The 22,887-nt window shown below is 39.9% G+C and overlaps 1 protein-coding gene across 1 annotated transcript in view; it reads right to left on the bottom strand.

The window, feature by feature from the left end:
• TMX4 (thioredoxin related transmembrane protein 4) overlaps positions 1–3,155 on the bottom strand; it is a 52,039-nt gene extending 48,884 nt beyond the window's left edge. Inside the window, exon 1 of the mRNA XM_077872245.1 lies at positions 2,819–3,155. Within this exon, the coding sequence (XP_077728371.1) occupies positions 2,819–2,985 (167 nt within the window). The 5' untranslated portion in view covers positions 2,986–3,155. The remainder of the gene's footprint in view (positions 1–2,818) is intronic.
• Between the last annotated feature and the right edge of the window lie 19,732 nt (positions 3,156–22,887).

Below are 22,887 nucleotides of genomic sequence, written 5' to 3'. Positions count from 1 at the left end.
GAGAGAAACTGAATATACGATAAGCACTGAAGAAAGTGTAAAAGCAATGGGATAAATTTTCAGATTTTAAAAAAATTTCAGAAAGTGAATTACTAAAAATACATTTTAACTCATATTTCTCCTTAACAGAGAAGTGTTTTTTTTTTAAGTGAAAATTCAGGGGCGCCTGGGTGGCTCAGTTAGTTGAAGGACCAACTCTTGGTTTTGGCGCAGGTCATGATCTCAGTGTCCCAAGATGGAGCTCAGAATTGGACTCCACACTCAGTGAGGAGTCTGCTGGACTAGTCTCTCTCTCTACCCCTTCCCCCTACACACATGCATGCTCTCTCTTTATCTATCTCTAAAATAAATAAATAAATCTTTATTAAAAACCTGAAAATTCAAATGCAAGTTTCCAAAAAAAAAAAAAAAAAAAAAAAGGACTCTTTTAAAGACAAAGAAAATATAACAAATTGAGCTTTACACCAGGAGCAGAAAACACTGCTAGGTCCTTAAAAAAAAAAAAAGCTAATTATTGGCTATTTAAGTGAATTCTTGGAAATTACAGGCCTATAGTGGTTGAGAATATAATGAATTTTGTATCTTTTAGGTGCTAGATTTTGTCAAAGGGAGGAGAGGGAGTATCACAAACAGATAAGAACCACAATATTTCTTCAGGACTTAGGTTCTGGTATATAGACAAAAGCTGGATGAAATGGTTTAAATCCTCTTCCCTTTACAGCCTCCCTTCACACTGAACTATTCTGAAGTGCACTTGATGAAAAGGGAACTTCTACTAAAATGGTCTCAAGGGCAGCTTACTTCCGGGTTACAAGTCTCATCCTGTATCGCAGCCCAGACATATTCCATACAGTGGATGCATGGCCAGTTCAGAGCAATCAGTTACTATGCCTGGGCTTGTATATTTATGAAGAGTATAATTTGAACAGTCAACATGGCCAAACACAGGAATTATTGGCTGTTGGTGTTTACAAGCTTAATGAGGCTTATGTTCACCTTTAGTTTGCTTAGTTCTTTTACTTAAAAAAACAAAAACAAAAACAAAAACATAGGTATTCCAAAAAGGAGAATACAGGAGTTGAGGCCTTTCTGTTTTGACCGTCAGTGTACATACACAAAGTCAGATTTCAGAACACTGACATCTAGAAAGCTCCACTGTGTAAGCACCTACTTTAAAAAAGAACTTTCAGGACGCCTGGATGGCTCAGCAGTTGAGCATCTGCCTTCGGCTCAGGGTGTGATCTTGGGTCCCGGGGATCAAGTCCCACATCAGGCTCCCTGTGGGGAGCCTGCTTCTCCCTCCATGTCTCTGTCTCTCATGAATGAATAAACAAAAATCTCGAAAATAAAAAAGAACTTTCTGTAGTACTAGCTGACCAAATGCAGCCTAAAATTCTTATGATTATTACAAACATGGCAGTCTTGAATAAAGCTCCACTTACTTTTAAAAGTTTCTCTCTTAAATGGAAAAAGACCTTGCCCTCTTCATCCAAAGTAGTGAAGCAATTTAATAAGTCTTACATGTCTACAGATTTCTTTAATCATTTCACTGGTTCATTATGATTACCAAAGGCATTTTATTATCTTGAAGTCTAAAATATTCCCTTCTCTGTGACCCAAAGGTAAATGCATGTTTGAATGGGTAATGTGTATCGTATTATATTCTCTGAACAATGTAATCTGCTAAGGGACTTCTAACTTTTGGCCCTGATGTCACAGTGAGATTTTTCACTCCACGGGCATCTGTTTGCAATCTAAAAAAAAAAAAAAAAGAATCAAAATTTGGTCTTGGACAAATAAAAGAAAGATGCAATTCTGTGTGTCTGTGTCCTCAAGGTAAGATTAATTACCAAGTAGTAGTGACCAAGCACATACATTACCTAAAACTACAGTCTAAGGAGATAGGAGATAAGGTCTGGGTAATCATTTCTCCAGAGGTGCTTCATTTCCCCTCCCCCTGAAAGCCCACCATGACGGTCTCTGAAGTCTGTTCAGACACCTGCCTATTGTCTACCTTAAGCCTTTTTTTCCCAAATGATCACTTCCTTCCTAGAAGTTCATTTTAAGCTACCTGCCTGTTCCTAACTCCGTATTTTCCCCATCTCCTTCAAAGGTGCACAATTTACCTTCTGTTGTTCAAAAGGGGTAATTTAGGAATGTCCTTTTATTACATCAGCACTAGTAAGATACCTACTCAGAAATCTCTACCTCTAAAAGCGGTAACGAGTATCAACATTTATTTGAAATCTTTCTCTAAAACTTCAAACACACTCCATCGTCCTGTTTTATTTCTCACGATGACATCCCAGGGTCTTCGAAACGAAAACCGGACTGCTTGGCACAAACGGGCCTGCCCTTCCGAGCTGGAATCATTCATTCCTTCAATGAATCCCTTGCCCCCCGCCCCCCCGTGCTACATATTCGTACTATACGACAGTGCCATTGAATGACAGCCCCTCCTCTCCGTCCAGGCCCGTATCAAAAGCACGCGATTTTTTTTTCCAGCAGGTTTTCTCCATCCCCCCCCTCCCCTCGGTAAGCCGTCCCCCGCATCCCTAGAACTCTGCCTCCGCCGCACCAAAGCGGGGGACTAACAAGGCGGGGGGGGGGGGGCGATGCTAGACTCCCGCAGCTGTCACCGCGGAGGGCCCGGCGCGCATGCGCAGCGCGAGCAGCCCGGCCCCGGCGCCGCGGGTCGAGCCCAGGGGCCGCGCCGGCTTCCCCGCGGCCCGCGCTGCTCCGGGAGGGCGGCGCCCCGAGGCCCGTGCGGCGTGCAGGGCGTGCAGGGCGTGCAGGGCGGGCGGGCGCGCACACTCACAATTTCAGCATCCACTCGCCCTCCATCACCAGCGTCCAGTTGGAGGCGGTCATGGGCAGCACCCAGCTGCGCTCCTCCGGCAGCGCGGCCTGCTCGGGGCCGGCCTCCGCCGCGACTCGGGCGGCCAGGAGCGCCGTCAGCAGCGGCCCCCAGGGCCCGCCCGCCATGCCGGGACGCGGCGGAGGCTCCACGGCGAGGGGCGTGGGCGTGGGGAAAGGGAGCGGCGGGCCCGGGCCTGTGCAGGTGCTCGAGGCGGTACCGGGCCGCCCCGCCTCCGCCTCCGCCAGGCCGCGCCGACGGTCCCAGCTGCGGAGGCGGGCAGCTGGCGCCGCCTCTTATCCGCCCGGGCCGCCGAGGCCACGCCCCCTCCGCCTCGCCCGGTCGTTGCCCCCGTGTCTGTTGCCGAGGCGACGGCCGCCCTCGCTTTCTGACGCCCTCCCCCGCCGCCGCCCCGGCCCCGCCCCCGCCGCCGCCCCGGCCCCGCCCCCGCGCCCGGCCCCGCCCCCGCCCCGGCCCCGCCCCCGCCCCCGCCCCCGCAATCAGACGACCCAGGGCTGCCGCCGCTGCGGTGGGCGCTGCGCGTGCCCGGGCCCCAGGACCCGGGTCGGCGCGCGGGGATTCTAACCAGAAACACGGCCGCTAATCCCCAAATCCATCCCCCCGTTCAATGGTAGCGAAAATGACAATACCGCAGAGTAAACCCATTGATAACGAGGAGACGGGAGGACTCGCGGCCATCCCTCGCTGAAGGAAGAGGAACATTTAAATCTCGTGTGTGTGTGGAAGTATCACTGCCCCGTTGGAGAGAATAGTGAAACTACACTCTGCAATTGTATTTTTTAACGATTTTAATTTTTATGAAGACACTTCCAAAACGTTGAGGACTAACATAAAACGAGTCTGCGAATAAAAGGATATTGCCAGTTGCATTCAATGGATCTCGCACTTCTCTTGGCTACAGTTCGTCAGATTTAAAATGAAAGCAAAAAAATAAAAATAAAATGAAAGCAGCCTAAATGACTTCCGAATCTCCCCTGCAGATACACATTAGATACAGCGGTACCTGGGGATCACCACACCCTGATGTGTGTGGCTGCAAGACAATGTGTGGCTGCAAGACAATGAGAAGGTGACTGAGCTTTTTTCACAGTGTACTTTATAAGAATGTACTAGCTGTGCAAAGCATAAAACTGGGTAATATGGTCAATACATGATGAAAGAGTGTGATTTCTGTCCTGGGCTTAAAACAAAGACAGCTATAAAACTACCAGTGTTGCAGGGCACATGCAATCAGTCTCTAATCCTATAGGAGAGAAAGATTAATTTTGCCTCCAGAGAAGATCTTGAGTTAGGTGTTAATTAGTAGTAAGTAGCTCAATTCTATATGGAGCCAGCCTTTAGAAAAATATAAGGCATTTACAAATTATTGTAAATTTGGAAAATGTCCTTGTAATAAATGTTAGTAAGAATCACTGTTGTTGGGCAGCCCAGGTGGCTCAGCGGTTTAGTGCCTTCTGCAGCCCAGGGCCTGATCCTGGAGCCCTGGGATCAAGTCCCACGTTGGGCTCCCTGCATGGAGCCTGCTTCTCCCTCTACCTGTGTCTCTGTCTCTCATGAATAAATAAATAAAAATCTTAAAAAAAAAAAAAAGAACCACTGTTACTTTATGCAAATAAATCCTATAAACTCAATAGAAAACATTTTGTTTATAAAAAGAAATGTCATACACAGGAATTCTATCATTCTTTTCCGTGCAACTTTTGTATATGATATGTGATTGGCAGAAAAAAAAATATTTAAAGATTCTGCTATTAAGAAATAATTATTAATTTTGTTGGATGTGATTATGGTCTTATAGCTATAATTTTAAAAAGTCTTTATTGGTTACAGATAATAAAATTTACATGTCAAATAATTTGGTGTCTGAAATTCACTTGAAAATAATGCAGAAAGGGATGGCTCAGTGGCTCAGTGGTTGAGCATCTGCCTTTTGCTCAGGGCATGATCCCAGGATCTGGGAATCAAGTCCCACATCAGGCTCCCTGCATGGAACCTGCTTCTCCCTCTGCCTATGTCTCTGCCTCTCCCTGTCTCTCTCTCTCTCTCTCTCTCTCTCTCTGTCCCTCATGAATAAATAAATAAAATATTTTTTTAAAAAAAGAAAGAAAAGAATCCAGAAATAAAATTGTGGGGGTGCAAAGAGGATGGATAAACATAAATGACACAACCCCCCTCAGTGCTGAAGCTAAATTCATTTTCGCTTTCTCTACTTTTGTGTATGCTAGAAAATTTGCAAAATGAAGAGTTAAAAAGAGAGAGTATCCGAGGCACAAAGGAAACTCATTGCTGAAGCTCTTCCTCTTTCTAACACAAAACCTGTATTCAAGGATGGCATTTCCTGGCCTTCAGAGTAAGGTCAGTAGGAAGGAATATAGCAAGAACACATGGGAGCAGATGAGCAGTGGGAGGGCACAGAGCCAGGTCAGGGGGCCAACTGATGTCTAAAGATTGGTATCTGAGCCCTGACACTTCTGACCAATGTGACTTGGGGCTAAAGCTAGTTCACATCAATGTTCTGCTTAAATGCAGATAATAACAGAACCTACTACATACAAGGGCTATGAAGATTAAATGGGATAAATATAATACCTAGCACATGGTATGATTAATAAACTTTGTGTCATTATCTAGAGGCAACAACATGCTAGAATGCTTCTAAGACTCTATTTTTCCTAGATTAGAGTCAAATTTGCTTTTCTTTTTTTTACATTTGTTTTTGTTTAAGTTCAATTTGCCAACTTACAGTATAACACCCAGTGCTCATCCCATCAACTGCCTTCCTCAGAGCCCACCACCCAGTTACCCAACCACCTCCCCACCTCCCCTTCTGCAACCTTTTGTTTCCCAGAGTTAGGAGTCTCTCATGGTTTGTCTCCCTCTCTAATTTTTCCCCATTCAGTTCCCCTCCTTTCCTTTATAATCCCTTTCACTATTTCTTGGATTCCCTGTATGAGTAAAACCATATGATGATTGCCCTTCTCTGATTGACTTACTTCACTCAGCATAATACCCTCCAGTTCCATCCATGTGGAAGCAAATGGTGGGTATTCATCCTTTCTGAAGGCTGAGTAATATTCCATTGTATATATAGACCACGTCTTTATCCATTCATCTATCAAAAGACAATATGGCTCCTTCCACAGTTTGGCTATTGTGGACATTGCTGCTATGAACATTGGGGTGCAGATGTCCGATGGTTTCACTACATCTATATTTTTGGGGTAAATACCCAGTAGTACAATTGCTGGGTTGTAGGTAGCTCTATTTTAACTTTCTGAGGAACCTCCACACTGTTTTCCAGAGTTGCTACAAAAGCTTGCATTCCCATCAACAGTGCAAGAGGGTTCCCCCTTCTCCACATCCTCTCCAACATTAGTTGTTCCCTGTCTTGTTAATTTTCACCATTCTCACTGGTGTGAGGTGGGATCTCATTGTGGTTTTGATTTGTATTTCCCTGATGGCAAGGAATGCGGAGCATTTTCTCATGTGCTTGCTGTCCATGTCTATGTCTTCTTTGGTGAAATCTGTATTCGTGTCTTCTGCCCATTTCATGATTGGATTATTTCTTGGGTATTGAGTTTAATAAGTTCTTTATACATCTTGGATACTAGCCCTTTATCTAATATGTCACTTGCAAATATCTTCTCCCATTCTGTAGGTTGTCTTTTAGTTTTACTGACTGTTTCTTTTGCTGTGCAGAAGCTTTTTATCCTGATTAAGTCCCAATAGTTCAGTTTTGCTTTTGTTTCCCTTGCCTTCATAGATGTATCTTGTAAGAAGTTGCTGTGGCCAAGTTCAAAAAGGTTGTTGCCTATGTTCTCCTCTAGGATTATTGATGGATTCTTGTCTCACATTTAGACCTTTCAACCATTTTGAGTTTATCTTTGTGTATGGTATAAGAGAATGGTCCAGTTTCATTCTTCTGCATGTGGATGTCCAATTTTCCCGGCACCATTTATCAAAGAGACTGTCCTTTTTTCCAGGGGACATGCTTTCCTGCTTTGTTGAATATTAGTTGACCATAGAGTTGAGGGCCCATTTCTGGTTCTCTATTCTGTTCCATTGATCTATGTCTCCGTTTTTGTGCCAGTACCACACTGTCTTGATGACCACAGCTTTGTAGGACAGCTTGAAATCTGGCATTGTGATGCCCCTGGCATTGGTTTTCTGTTTCAATATTCCTCTGGCTATCGGAGGTCTTTTCTGATTCCATACAAATCTTAACATTATTTGTTCCAATTCTGTGAAGAAAGTCCATGGTATTTTGATAGGGATTGCATTAAACATGCAAATTGCCCTGGGTAACATAAACATTATCACAGTATTTATTCTTCCTGTCCATGAGCTTGGAACGTTTTTCCATATCTTTGTGTCTTTCTCAATTTCTTTCAGAAGTGTTCTGTAGTTTTTAGGGTATAGATCCTTTACCTCATTGGTTAGGTTTATTTCTAGGTATCTTATGCTTTTGGGTGCAATTGTAAATGGGATTTATTCCTTAATTTCGCTTTCTTCAGTCTCATTGTTAGTGTATAGAAATGCCATTGATTTCTGTGCACTGATTTTGTATCCTGCCACATTGCAGAATTGCTGTATGAGTTCTAGCAATCTTGGGGCAGAGTCTTTTGAGTTTTCTACATACAGTATCATGTCATCTGCGAAGAGGGAGAGTTTGATTTCTTCTTTGCCAATCTGAATGCCTTTTATTTCTTTTTGTTGCTTGATTGCTGAGGCTAGGACTTCTAGTAGTATGTTGAATAGCAGTGGTGAGAGTGGACATCCCTGTCATGTTCGGGATCTTAGGGAAAAGGCTCTCAGTTTTTTCCCATTGAGAATGATATTCGCTGTGGGCTTTTCATAAATAGATTTTAAGATATTGAGCAATTTTTCCTCTATCCCTACACTTTGAAGAGTTTTAATCAGGAATGCATGCTGTAGGGCAGCCCCGGTGGTGCAGTGGTTTAGCACTGCCTGCAGCCTGGGGTGTGATCCTGGAGACCAGGGATCCATTCCCATGTCGGGCTCCCTGCATGGAGCCTGCTTCTCCCTCTGCCTGTGACTCTGCCTCTCTCTCTCTCTCTCTCTCTCTGAATAAATAAATAAAATCTTTTAAAAAAAAGGAATGCATGCTGTATTTTGTTAAATGCTTTCTCTGATTCTATTGAAAGGATCATATGGTTCTTGTTTTTCTCTTATTGATGTTATCTATCACACTGATTGTTTTACAAGTGTTGAACAAATCTTGCATCCCGGGGATAAACCCCACTTGGTCATGGTGAATAATCCTCTTAATGTATTGTTGGATCCTATTGGCTAGTATCATGGTGAGAATTTTTGTATCCCTGTTCATCAGGGATATTGGTCTATAATTCTCCTTTTTGGTGAGGTCTTTGTCTGGATTTAGAATCAAGATAATGCTGGCCTCATAAAACGAGTTTGGAAGTATTCCCTCCCTTTCTATCCTTCAAAACAGCTTTAGTAGAATAGGTATTATTTCTTCTTTAAACGTTTGTTAGAATTCTCCTGGGAAGCCATCTGGCCCTGGACTTTTGTGTCTTGGGAGATTTTTGATGACTGCTTCAATTTCCTCGCTGGTTATTGGCCTGTTCAGGTTTTCTATTTCTTCCTGTTCCAGTTTTGGTAATTTGTGGTTTTCCAGAAACGCATCCATTTCTTCTAGATTGCCTAATTTGTTTGCATATAGCTGCTCATAATCCATTTTTAAATTGCTTGTATTTCTTGGTATTGGTTGTGATCTCTTCTCTTTCATTCGTGATTTTATTAATTTTAATCTTTTCTCTTTTGTTTTTAATAAGGCTGGCTAATGGCTTATCTATCTTATTAATTCTTTCAAAGAACCAATTCCTGGTTTTGTTGATCTCTTCTACAGTTCTTCTGGTCTCTATTTCATTGAGTTCTGCTTGAATCTTTATTATCTCTCTTATTTTGCTTGGTGTAGGCTTTACTTGCTGCTCTTTCTCCAAGTCCTTTAAGTGCAAGGTTAGCTTGTGTATTTGAGTTTTTTTCCAATTTTTTGAGGGAGGCTTGTATTGCGATGTATTTCCCTCTTAGGACTGCTTTTGCTGTATCTCAAAGATTTTGAATAGTTGTTTCTTCATTCTCATTAGTTTCCATGAATCTTTTTAGTTCTCCTATAATTTCCTGGTTGACCCATTCATATTTTAGTAGGGTGCTCTTTAATCTCCATGTGTTTGAGTTTCTTCCAAATTTCTTCTTGTGATTGAGTTCTCGTTTCAAAGCATTGTGGTCTGAAAATATGCAAGGGACAATCCCAGTCTTTTGGTATCAGTTGAGACCTAATTTGGGACCCAGTATGTGGTCTATTCTGGAGAAAGTTCCATGTGCACTTGAGAAGAATGTGTATTCAGTTGCATTCGGATGGAATGTTCTGTGAGATCTATTTGGTCCAGTGTATCATTCAAGGCCCTTGTTTTTTTTTTGGTGATGTTCTGCTTTGAAAATCTGTCATTTGCCATATTGAAGTCTCCTACTTTTAGTGTATTATCATCTAAGTATCTCTTTATTTTGGTTATAAATAGATTGATATACTCGGTGTCTCCCACAAGAAGGGCATAAATAGTCATGACTGTTAGGTCTTCTTGTTGGATAGACCCTTTAAGTATGCTATAGTGTCCCTCTTCATCTCTTATTACAGCCTTTGGTATGAACTCTAATTTATTTGATATGAGGATTGCTACCCCAGTTTTGTTTTGAGGACCATTTGAATGGTAAACAGTTCTCTACCACTTCATTTTCCGGCTGGAGGTGTCCTTAGGTCTAAAAGAGTCTCTTGTAGACAACATATAGATGGATCTTGCTTTTTTATCTAGTCCGATACCCTGCCTCTTTTGATGGGATCATTTAGCCCATTCACGTTCAGGGTAACTACTGAAAGATATGAATTTAGTATCATTGTATTACCTGTACAGTCCCTGTTTTTGTGAATTATTTCTTTAGGGTCCCTCTTTCTTTTTACAGGGTGACCCTTAATATTTCTTGCAGAGCTGGTTTGGTGGTCACATGTTCTTTCAGTTTCTGCCTATGTTGGAAGTTCTTTATCTCTCCTATTCGCAGTGACAGCCTTACTGGATAAAGTATTCTTGGCTGCATGTTCTTCTCATTTAGTACCCTGTATATAGCATGCCAGCCCTTTCTGGCCTGCCAGGTGTCTGTGGAGGGGTCTGCGGTTAATCTGATATTTCTCCCCATATAAGTTTAAGAATCTTTTGTCTCTCACTGCTTTAAGAATTTTCTCTTTATCTTTGAAATTTGCGAGTTTCACTATTAAATGTGGAGGTGCTGAATAGTTTTTATTGATTTTTTGAGGGGTCCTCTCTATCTCCTGGATCTCAGTGCCTGTTTCCTTTCCCAGATTTGGGAAGTTCTCAGCTATTATTTGTTCATATATACTTTGTGGTCCTCCCTCTCTCTCAATCTTTTCCAATCCTAATTAGATGTATATTCTTCCTTCTCAAGCTATCATTTATTTCCCTAAGCCTTTCCTCGTGGGCTCTTAATTGTTTTTTTTTTCTTCTTTTTTCCCCAGCTTCCTTCCTTTCCATCAACTTGTCTTCTATGTCACTCACTGTCTCTTCCAACTCATTAACCCTAGCAGTTAGAGCATCCAGTTTGGATTGCATCTCAGTTAAACTATTTTTAATTTCAGCCTGATTAGATCTCAATTCTGCAGTAATGAAGTCTCTAGATTCCTTTACACTTGTTTCCAGAGCCCATAACGGCCCATATCCCTATGTCAGAAATGTGATGCATCAGTGAGAAACATGCCTATCTAGGGATAGAGGAAAGAGAGCATTTGGCTTTTGACTCCCTCTTCAACCTAAAAGAAGAAGGGGAAGCACAGCAGGACCTGTTGTCAGCCTGACCTCAAGTATAAGTAACTTTATAATTGTACTTCTGAATTGAATTTCTGATATTGTATTGAAATCCAAATTCTGTAACTCTGTGGCAGAGAGTATGGTTTCCAGTTCTTTCATTTGTAGTGAATTCTTCCTTCTAGTCATTTCATCCAGGGCAGAGTGGCTGTATGAGCAGGCAGAGTCAAAAATATCAAGCACGACCTAAGTAAAATACACCATTGTTAGAAGTGAAAACTTTTCTCTCTGTAGCATTCCAGCTGTTCTCTCTTTAAATCTCAGGTTGAATTCATAGGTGTTCAGGATGTTTTGAAAGTAACGTAGGTAAGTTTGTAGGGCCAGATGAGTTGAGGATCCCTACTCTTTGGCCATCTTGCTCCTCCCTCCAAATTTGCTTTTCATAGTACACAAAATCCTTCACAATCCAGCTTCAGTTTTGCCCACTTTACATACTGCCATTCTCAGGATCCCCTATATTTCAGTAACTCTATTTCAGTAACTCTAGGTTCCCTAGGCACCTTAGGAAACCTGGTGAGGTCTTTGAGAGTGTGACTTGAGGTCAGGCTGACAACAGGTCCTGCTGTCCTTCCCCTTTTTCTTTAGGGTTAAGAGGGAGTCAAAAGCCAAATGCTCTCTTTCCTCTATCCCTAGATAGGCATGTTTCTCACTGATGCATCACATTTCTGACATAGGGATATGGGCCGTTATCGAATTTACTGTGTGATCAACATTATATTATTCTAGTTACAATCACTGTGTCTGTAGAAAACATTAGTATGCTGGCATTTGTTGCACAACGTTAGCTGCTTCCAACCGTTCCCCCCCCCCTTTTTAAAATTTTACTTCTGTTATCTCCTCCTTCAACACCTCTTCCTCACCTACCCCTTCTGATGATGGACCTTTTTTGAGTACACAGAACAGCAGGAAGAACCCATCAATGAACTGATTTGCATGACCAGCACCTCACAGAAGAACAGGAAGGGACACCCAGTGATAACCATGCCACAACACTGTCTCAGTATATCTATGATCTCTAAAATAATGATAATGATAATAATAGTAGTAATAGTAGTAGTAGTAGTAGTAGTAGTAGTAGAGTAGTGAGGTACTTGTATGCCTCTTTGCCTCTTCATTCTGCTCAGGACACTCTTCTATAAGCCTAGTGAATTGTTATTCAGCCTCTGTCCTGTGGCTTGCATTGCACCTCCAATAGCCATAGAAAATTAACTGCTATTTCTTTTCAGATCCAATAGTTCTTCTCCTGTATAACTCCACCACACTCCTCTTTTGTATTTTAATTACCTGCAGTTATGACCTTCTTTCCCCACTACTCAAAGTTAAGTGCTTTGTCTTCTTTAACTTTGTGTGCCCCACATAGCAGAATACTTCCTAGGGGGACTTGAAGTAAGCAGTTTCCCCCATGGCACCAATAACCGCCCCCCCTCCCGTGTTTAGGCCCTTGTGTAATTGTCTTCCCTTGAGTGTGGGCTGGGCCTAGTGACTCACTTCTAATGAATAGGATATGGCAAAAGTAATGGGATCTCACTTCTGTGATAAGGTTACAAAAAACTAGGACTTCCATCTTTTTCTCTCTGGCTTGCTCACTCGAGACTCTGTCCAGAGAGCTCCATGTGACAAGGAACCAAGGGATGCCTCAAGTCATCATCTCGTGAGAAATTAAGGTCTCAATTCAGTAGGCTTGGGAGAACTGAATCTTGCAAATGAACAACCACACGACTGACCTAGAAGCAGATCCTTCCTCTACTCTTGAGATGATTGAGCCTTATAGTGACCCCAGAGCCAGAGGGACCAGCTTAACAAGGGCCTCACACCCACAGAAACTATGAATAAATGTTTTTCTGCTTGTTTGTTTTTGGTTTTCTCTACACTCACCATGGGGTTTGAACTCATGACCCCTAGATCAAGAATTGCATACTCTCCTGATCGAGCCAGCCAGGTACCCCATAAATGTTATTGTTTTAAAGCACTAAGATTTGAGGTAATTTGTTACACAGCAATTGGAAACTAGATCAGTGCTTAATTGTTTTTTATATTTAAAGTAACTACTGACAATTTTAAGAAGATTGGGTACCTGGTACTGAGAAAAAAAGCTTTTACCCCTCGAGCAGTTCTAATGGTGATACTGTAGGGCAGCCATGGTAGCACAAATTACATGATTTCTAGATGGAAAAGGAAGTTTGGGGACTGTTTTGAGGTGACATAATAGCAGAAGAGAGAGAGGAATAATGTGGTAGAGGCATATCCAATTCCCTTCTCTTTTCCAGCCCGCCAAGGAGTATGCTTCTCCATCCCCTGTGAAGTTAGGTCAACAGTGTGAAAGTTACGGCCAATGGGCTGCAAGAAGAAAGGATGTGTAGGTACCACTTGCAGATTGAAGCATCTAAACACTGATGTGAGACCCTCCAGTGGAAGCAGGAAGCTCCTACTGTGAAACTTTCAGAGAAAAGACGTGCTCTAGGATTATACAAGACCAGAGAAGTGTAGGTTGCTAAGATGCCTCATGGAGAACAGTTGCCCTAGATAGTCCCCTGGATTTTCGACGGATTTTGCATAGGCAAAAAATACATTTTCATTATGATAAATCTATTCAGGTAGCTATTACTACATAACTACCCTAATATCAGGTCTCATAGTTCTGGGGGTGGAGGAGCGTGGCTGGGTTGTTTTTGCTTGGATTCCTGTATATGGTGGAAGACACTTGGAAGCTAAGGCTACAGTTATTTAAAACCTTTTGCACTCACGTGTCTGGTACCTGGTATAGATTGGCTGGAGCAGCTGGGAAGAGAGGAGGCATCTCTCTATCCTCTCTGTGTGGCTACTTGGGCTTTCCTTTGGCACAATAGTGTCAGTGCTGTCATATTTACTTTATGTACAGTCAGAGTTTCCAGAGACCTGGGTGGAAGCTTCACTGCTTTTGAAGACCTAAATTCAAAAGCCTGAGAATATCACATCCACTATATTCTACCGGTTAAACAAATCACTAGAGGCCAGCCCAGATTAAAGGAAAGAGAAACTAGACTTTACCCCTTAACAAGAAGCAGCCAAGATAAATTGTGGCCATCTTTATCAAAAAGTCACCCTGAAAATTTGGAATTGTTTGTCACTGAAGTATCATCTAATCCATTTAGACTAACCCAGTATCCTCCTTTTCTGACTTTTGTCAAGAATAGCTTAGGTGTTGTCTTGGGATGACATTTCCAGAAAGCAGCATAGGAACTATCCTCACCCCTTTTAACTTTTGTGAGTAGACCTGCCCTGTGAGGTGCTTGTTTGGGCCAAAAGTATTGGAAAGAATGATTTTCAAGGCTTTGGGAAGCTCCACATTTTGATGCCATAGTGTTTAAGTACTCATGGGGATTCACAAGATTTTGTTAAACTGATTCTAAAAAAAAACTAAAAAAATAGGGATCCCTGGGTGGCGCAGCGGTTTAGCGCCTGCCTTTGGCCCAGGGCGCGATCCTGGAGACCCGGGATCGAATCCCACGTCGGGCTCCCGGTGCATGGAGCCTGCTTCTCTCTCTGCCTATGTCTCCGCCTCTCTCTCTCTCTCTCAATGTGTGACTATCATAAATAAATAAAAATTTAAAAAAAAATAATGTGGTAAGATTTACATAAGCATACTCACAAAGGTGAGATATCTTTTGTACTCTGAACCCTTTTTACACATTGAATAATGAATTTAAGAACACAACTTACCAAGTGACATATGAATATATATTCCATATATTAGAAACTTTTAACACATAGTAAAAATCAAAGACCTTGCTAAAATTAACAACTCAGGACTTGGTATTAAGAGGATAATCAGGGGATTCCTGGGTGGCTCAGCAGTTTGGTGCCTGCCTTCAGCCTGGGGCGTGATCCTGGAGTCCTGGGATCAAGTCCTGCATTGGGCTCCCCGCATGGAGCCTGCTTCCTCTCTGCCTGTGTCTCTGCCTCTCTCTCCGTGTCTCTCACGAATAAATAAATAAAATTAAAAAAAAAATAAGAGGATAATCAATGAGAGGTAAAGAGATTATATTCATATTACAAACTCAATAATAGGGTAAATAAATAATATGCAATATTTTTCCTATTGAGAATGGTGAAACCAATACAGAAATATTAAATAAGCTAGATAGTGCTGTAAAATTAGTTCATAAAGTAATAATAGTACAGGAATTTAATTACACAAACAGATTTGCTAAATGCCTTACAGGAACAAGAGGTGGAGGGAGAATTTAAATAGGACACTTCCTAGAACAGATGGTAGGAGAAACATCATGAAGAATGGAAATACACTGAATTGTCCCAGGCTAGTGACTAGAAACAAATTCAGAAGAAGGATAAGTCTCTAAGAAATAGCAATCTCAGGACTACCCCTTGGGGAAAGAGAACCAATTTCTTTCAAAACTAGTGAGCTCAGGAAGGCTACTTACAAGAGAAACATACACACACCAATTCTCTTCTTATACACCAGTAATAATTATTTTTAAAATATAATACGGACAAAGATCTTATTGAAGAGCAACAAAAGCTATCAGAAAAAAAAGGAAAAGCTAAAGAGACATGCAAGACATATGGAAAAAGCAGAATGGCTTTATATGGTAGAGATGTCAGTTTTCCCAAATTAATCTGCAAATCTAATGCAATATGATTCAAAGTACAGCCAAGATCCTTTACACAGATTTCTTTTTTTTTTTTTTATGAAAAAGGATTTTTTATTTTTATTTTTTTTAATTTATTTTTTATTGGTGTTCAATTTACTAACATACAGAATAACCCCCAGTGCCCGTCACCCATTCACTCCCACCCCCCGCCCTCCTCCCCTTCTACCACCCCTAGTTCGTTTCCCAGAGTTAGCAGTCTTTACGTTCTGTCTCCCTTTCTGACACTTCCCACACATTTCATCTCCCTTCCCTTATATTCCCTTTCACTATTATTTATATTCCCCAAATGAATGAGAACATATAATGTTTGTCCTTCTGCGACTGACTCACTTCACTCAGCTACACAGATTTCTAAAAAGCTTTCTTATAAAGTTAATGCTTATGACTAAGCAACAAGATTTTGAAAAAGATCAATGAGGGAAGTCTTGCTCCCTCAGGCATTAAAATATGCTATAAAGTTACAGTAAAACTGAGGTATTAGTATAAGAAGAAGCAAGTAGATAAATGGATCAGAGTAAAGACTCAAGAAACAAAACTATATGTTTTTGGATATGTATGTGAAAAGTGGTATATTAATTAGGAAAAGGTGGATTTTGGCTGCAGTAACAACCCCCCAAATTTCAAAGGCTCAACACAGTAAGCTCATATCTCTGCCATGCAAATTCCACCTTGGATCTAGGAGACTCTAGAGAAACTGAAGCCTGGGCAGGGTCTACACAATACAGGCTACTTCAATCTTATGGCTTTTCCATCTCAGCATGATGCCTCCTCCGTGATTATAGCAGAGAAAGAGAAAAGTAAAAAGATTCAAGAAGCTTTTTTGGCTTCCTTTGTTCAGAGGTAGCACATACCAGTTCGGCTCATAGTCCATTAGCTAGAATGAATCATAAGAATTTCTAGGAATAGTCTTTGTCCTTAGGAACTGAAGATTGATGTACACTTATAATGTCTACAAATGGCACTTTAAATCAGTGAGAGACATTAGACTAATGTCCAGTAGTGTTAGGACAATATCCTCCTCATCAAGAAAAAATATATATACCTCTACTTTAATATATACACCAAATAGATTTCAAATGCAAAAAAGTACAAAATAACAAATGCTCTTTAAAAAAGTTTGGGGAGAATACTTTTATAATCATCTGGTGGGCAAAGCTTTTTTTAAGTAACACATGAAACACTGAAGCCATAAAAGGATCCTGATAAGTGTGGCACATAGTAAAAATAAAATTAAGTCAAATTGGGCAAAATAACCTGAAATTTGCACAATGCACAAATGTTCATACCCCTAAAATTCAAGACGTTCTACTAATAATTAAGAAAAAGACATACAACCCAATAAGAAAATAGAAAACATTATAAATACCCAAAGAAGAAGAAATACAAATGGCAGATGAATAGGAAGATTTGCTTGAGCATAATGCTGACCAGGAGAGTATATTTTATAATTACTAATACAGTTTATTTGATGATTCCCTATGATTCCCCTTTTGAATTCAACCAACTGTAATTAGGACGAGCCACCCTAATTTCATAAAATCCTTATTAGACGCTAAATACAATAGCTTTCCTTCTGTAACAATTTACCCTTCTCACTTTTTTATTATACTCTCTGATTAGAGGATTTTCAGGAACCTGGCTTGTGCATATAAATTTTAAAGTAGGATTAAATTAATACTTGAAAAGAAGGAGGCATAAGTTTTATTCTATAGCAATTGTGTGTCACAAATCTAGCAAACTGTACACAAAGGGGAAAAAAAACTTTAATGAATCCAAGTATAAAAATTACCTTTAATGCTTGGCGATCTCTAATAATCCCCAGGTCCTATAGATTGAAGCATACCAGCTAGTGTCTTCATTTTAGTTAACAAATTTCATGGAATGGATATTGTGTGCACGCCTCGTCTAGATTCTGTGAGAGCAAGAAAGGCATGAGTCTCTTTTTGGACGTGCAAGGCTTTGACTGGTAACACATTAAATAATAAAATTTCAGTTATGTTCAGAAAATACTAAGTGTTGGATGGTTTAGAGCATTTAAGAATAGGAAGGTTGAGAATTAGCCAAGGAAGATAATGAGCTTTAGTGTTATCCTGAAATGTACACAGGAATAGAAAAGATGACAAAGAGGGGCAGATGGAGAAAATGACACAACCTAAAAGTATAAAAACCTCAATGTTCAACTCTCCACCTTAAAAAAAAAATCCAAACCATATTTATTACGAACGAAATATCTGTTATCTTTTGGTATTTGAAGGTTGGGAAATCAGGAATTCTATCTGTATGCTTAACAAGCTAAGTCAGGATTTATTTTTACTGGAGAGAAGAAACTGGAAGGGACCAAGATGTCCATTGAGTTTATTGCTCTGCTCCAAGGCAACAAAACATGTTAACTAAACTGTTAGCTCTTGTGTGTCTGTACAAGAATTCACTTTACAGATCTCATTTTAGTAAATATTTCTTACTATGTGAACCAAATATTTCCCAATGTACTTAAATCATGAATTTAAAAAAACTGTTTTGTTTATATTTCGGTGAAGGTAGAAAACAACTATTCACCATTTAATAAATTTAATTTTATACTCCTGATGTTTAATCTTTGTCCCTATTCAAGTTCCTATTCCTTTGTCATCATATAAAATTTTGAAATCCAAAATTAGAGGCAAATATCATCATGTTAGATAATGTAGGCCAAGAATTCAACGTCTTGCATTTTACCTAATAAAGTGCTTTGGGATAATTGCTAGGCAGTAATTTATATGTTCCTTATAGGAACTGGAAGAAATATTCAGGGTGTTCTGTAAGGGAAAATGTAACTAAAATGTAACTAAAACAAAAGTCTATATTTCACATAAATCACTAATACAATTTACTACTAAAGAATAAACAGAAAACTTTAAAATTATATATATGGTAAGATAAATTCTATGTAACATCCTTTTAAGCTAAGCTCAGTGGTATGGTGGTAGATGTCTAACAACCCACAGCCCTGAGACTGGGAAGCCTTGATTTGTTGAGTTTGCCATTTCTGTGTTCTAGGTTCTGCCACCATGACTGATTTCAGATTGCGAAGCTGATGTCCACCAGCTGGTAAAATTTCTGAAAACATATTATTTGGCTTGTAAAATCTGATACAAGATGACTCCAGGAACCCACTGCAAACACTAATAAATAATAGTGTACTACCACTTAATAAAATGTGTCCCCTTAATACTCTAAATACTAAAGGCGCAGATTTAAAAACTCTAAAATAGTTTAAAAATAAGTGATTATAAGTGGCTGTGTATGTGTTTTGCATATTTATGAACTTAAAATACTACACTTGATTTAATCCTATGCTTTTAGGCACTTACTAATTTTTTTGTTGTTGTTCAAAGTTTTTGAAAAAGAAAAAAATGACCAAAGGACATACATGTTTCTAAGAAAATCACTTTTTTTATTGAAGATTTTATTTATTTATTCATGAGAGACACAGAAAGAGGGAGAGAAGCAGAGACAGAGAGAGAGGGAGAAGCAGGCTCCATGCAAGGAGTCTGATAGGGGATTCAATCCTGGAACTCCAGGATCATGCCCTGGGCCGAAGGCAGGCACTAAACCCCTGAGCCACCCAGGGGTCTCAAGACTTCCTCCATTGACCTTATTCTATGTCATACAGAAGAGAGAATTTTCATCACATCATTAAAGGTGACAAAAAGCCCTCTTCAGAATGCAAACTGGTACAACCCCTGTGGAAAACTATAAGGAGGTTCCTCAAAAAGTTAAAAATAAAACTAACCTATGATCCAATAATCACACTACTGGGTATTTACTCAAAAAATGCAAAAATACTAATTCGAAAGGATACATGCATCCCTCTATTTATAGTAGCATTATTTACCATAGCCAAACTATGGAAGCAATCCAGGTGTCCATCCACTGATGAATGGATAAAGAAAATGATGTATGTACATACAGTGGAAGATTCTTAGACCATAAAAAAGAATGAAATCTTGCCATTTGCAACAACATGGATGGAGCTAGAGTATAAGGCTAAATGAAATAAGCCGGTCAGAGAAAGTCAAATACCATATGATCTCACTTATATGTGGAATTTAAGAAACAAACAAGCAAAGGGAAAAACAGAGAGAAAGAATAGCCAAGAATCAGACTCTTAACTAAGAGAACAAACTGATGGTCACCAGAGTGGAGGTGGTGGGGGATGGGGGAAATATGTGATGGGAATTAGGGAGTGCACTTGTGATGAGCACCAAGTGTTGTATGGAACTGATGAAACTAGTATAACACTGTGTGTTAGCTATAATGGAATTTTAAAAATTAGAATTAAAGAAAGTTTTATTCTATGAACTATGGGATAAAGAAACCAAGAAATAAAAGGAACCTCAAACCCAGGATTCGGAAAAGTGACGGGAAACGCTCCTAGAAGAAGGTGCAACAAACATCTCACCACTTTTTGCTTAGGTTGAAACGCGTCTGGTTCTAGTAAAAATTGTGTGGGCTCCTGTGAAGGCATAAACAGGCAATCTTCTGTTAGTGGAGATTTTTATTAGAAAATTACTAGAATAGTGTTTGTCAATGGACAATGGAGGTGACTTTGTTTACTAGAAGGCATTTGGCAGTGTCGGGAGACACTTTGGTTATTATCACTTGGGAGGGGGGCGCGGGAGTTACTGGTGCCTAGTAGGCAAAGACCAGGGGTGTTGCTTAAATATCCTACAATATTTAAGCCACCCACAATAAAGAACAAAATGTCATAGAAACCTTTCACTATACCAAACATTTACACACATAAAAATGCACCCAGGTAAAGAAATGGAACATGACCAGCACCTTCTTCAATATTAATTTGTCAAATAGAATATATTTTGTTAATTTAAAAATTTTGAGATCCCTGGGTGGCTCAATGGTTGGGCATCTGCCTTTGTTCCATTCAGGGCGTGATCCCAGGATCAGGGATGGAGTCCCACATGGGGCTCTCTGTGAGGAGCCTGCTTCTCCCTCTGCCTGTGTCTCTGCCTCTCTCTCTCTCTCTCTCTGTCTCTCATGAATAAATAAATAAATCTTTAAAAAAAAACTTTCAGGGGCACCTGGTGGCTCAGTCAGTTAAGCATCTGCCTTTGATCAGGTTCATGATCCCAGGGTCCTGGGATGGAGCCCCACTCAGGCTCTCTGCTCAGTGGGGAATCTGCTTCTCCCTCCTTCTGCCTCTCACACCTCCCAGCTTATGCTCTCTCTCTCAAGTAAATAAATAAAATCTTTAAAAAAACAAAGAAACTTTCAGTCAAGATCCAAGAGAAAGAATTCATATAGTATAGTGTTTCATATGCATAATATCTTGGGTAATATGACAAATATATGTTGAATTTAAATATTAAATTGGCAAGGAACTGTCAGCCAATGGTGTATATAAGGTAAGGCTCAGCTTTTGCATTCATGATTTGTGTAAAGATATAAACCATGTGGTTCAGTTATGGAGCAAGAGCACAGTGCCATGCCCAACACTAATGTCAAAATAACCCCTTTTGTACGTCTCAAGTCTTAGGAAAGGGAAACATAAGACACATAATGTTTCTTTAAAAAGTAAAAATAAAAATAAAGTTTAGTTTCTCTTCCCACCCAATTTCTCATACATCAAAGTTGCTCTTTGAGTCTTTCTCTGATACACACACACACACACACACACACCTGAAAGACATATCTTCCTTTCTTAGATTCAGCCCCTGACTCCTCTCTTCCTTCACAAGAGTCCATAAAGTTACAGACTCACTCAAAGATGAGGGAGAGAACAAGGCAAGCCCAAGTCACCTCAGCAGGCAGGGAGAAAGCTGGAACCTCACTGACAACCCATGGGCTCCGTGGGCTTTTTTATATACACTGACAGATCACACCAGTCGTAAACTACAATTACAGCATGCCAACAAGAACACTTACCTGTACACGTTTGGTATGTACGTATAGGGTATGACTTATATTTGTGACTATAATTAGTTATATTAGAGAAGATCTTCTATGAAAACATTTTCCTGTGGTTGATTTTTCTTCTAATAATATGTTTTTCTATAGAATACAAAATTTTCAAGAAATACAATTTTCACAAAATGTACTGGTTTTTATATCATTAGTTCATATGTAAATGTCTTCCTTAGTCACTTCTTTCAAATTGCCATCTTTGCGGTGATTTACATAGTCCTAGTTGAAAGCTTATTTAATGACAAAGTAGGTAGGTGATAGCTCAGTATAACCTAGAAAAGATATTCAGAAATTGTGGCCCTTAATTCCTTAAAGACCTTTATCACTTGTAGCCACATGAGTTTATATGAACAATTTCAGCTTCAAATGTGTTATCAAGTCACAGAGCCTTCACAAGCTCAGATTTGTAAATGATCTGGTGATGTTTTAGTAAGAAGGCCACTGTAAAATGTGTTTCAGGTGATACGTTGTCAGAAATTAAAGTCATAATTGGCTGTATATTTCTAATGGAAACTATTTTGTGATCTCTAAAATACAAAGTTCGTTACATAGATAACACTTCCATTTGTTCAAATGCGATCTTAATCCAAAAAGATTATGAATTCATGAACAAGTCAGGAGAGTGTAGATAGAGATTGCCACTGGTGTTCAGAAGTGGGTTTGCTCATCTGGAGGTAACTCACTGAACATACACGTGTTGTTTGTATGCTTTTCCATATATATATATATATATATATATATATATATATATATGTCACTTTAATTAAGGCATTTGATAATGTCATGTTCCTGACATTTATTTAACATAAATTAATGTTGATCATATTAGAAAGTGTAATAAATAAGGTAGGTTAGAAAATAGCACATGTAGTAGGATATAATAATAGAAAAAAAAACATGTGTGGTCATGCACATGCTTAAAAAAAACCCTTAAAAGGGCAGCCCGAGTGGCTCAGAGGTTTAGCGCCGCCTTCTGCCCAGGGCCTGATCCTGGAGATCCAGGATCGAGTCCCACTCAGGCTCCCTGCATGGAGCCTGCTTCTCCCTCTGCCTGTGCCTCTGCCTTTCTCTCTCTCTCTCTCTGTCTCTCATGAATAAATAAATAAAATAAAATCTTAAAAAAAAAAAACCTTAAAATATATATACCAACAATTTCATAGCAGTCAATAAAGAAGTGTTGCAGTGTGTGGCTATAACTAATAGTTTACAGATAATGCTGTAGCAACATACAAAGAGCTTCTTCATTTTTTTTACAATTTCAGTATTATGCAAATTTAATCGGTTTTCTGTTGATGGCATTTAGGTTGTTTCTAAACTTACTTTCTTAAACAGTGTTGCAATGAATAATCTTGTACGCATAATGTACTGCATATATGCAAGTACATCTGTAGAATAGTTTGCTAGAAGAAAATTACTGACTTAAAGGAAAGTGTTTGTGACTTTGACAGCCATGGCCCAAAGGTCCTTCACAGAGATTGTCTCA

The sequence above is a fragment of the Canis aureus genome, chromosome 26 (genome assembly GCF_053574225.1).
Source record: "Canis aureus isolate CA01 chromosome 26, VMU_Caureus_v.1.0, whole genome shotgun sequence".
NCBI lineage: Eukaryota > Metazoa > Chordata > Mammalia > Carnivora > Canidae > Canis > Canis aureus.
This window is presented reverse-complemented; position numbering and strand designations above follow the sequence as displayed.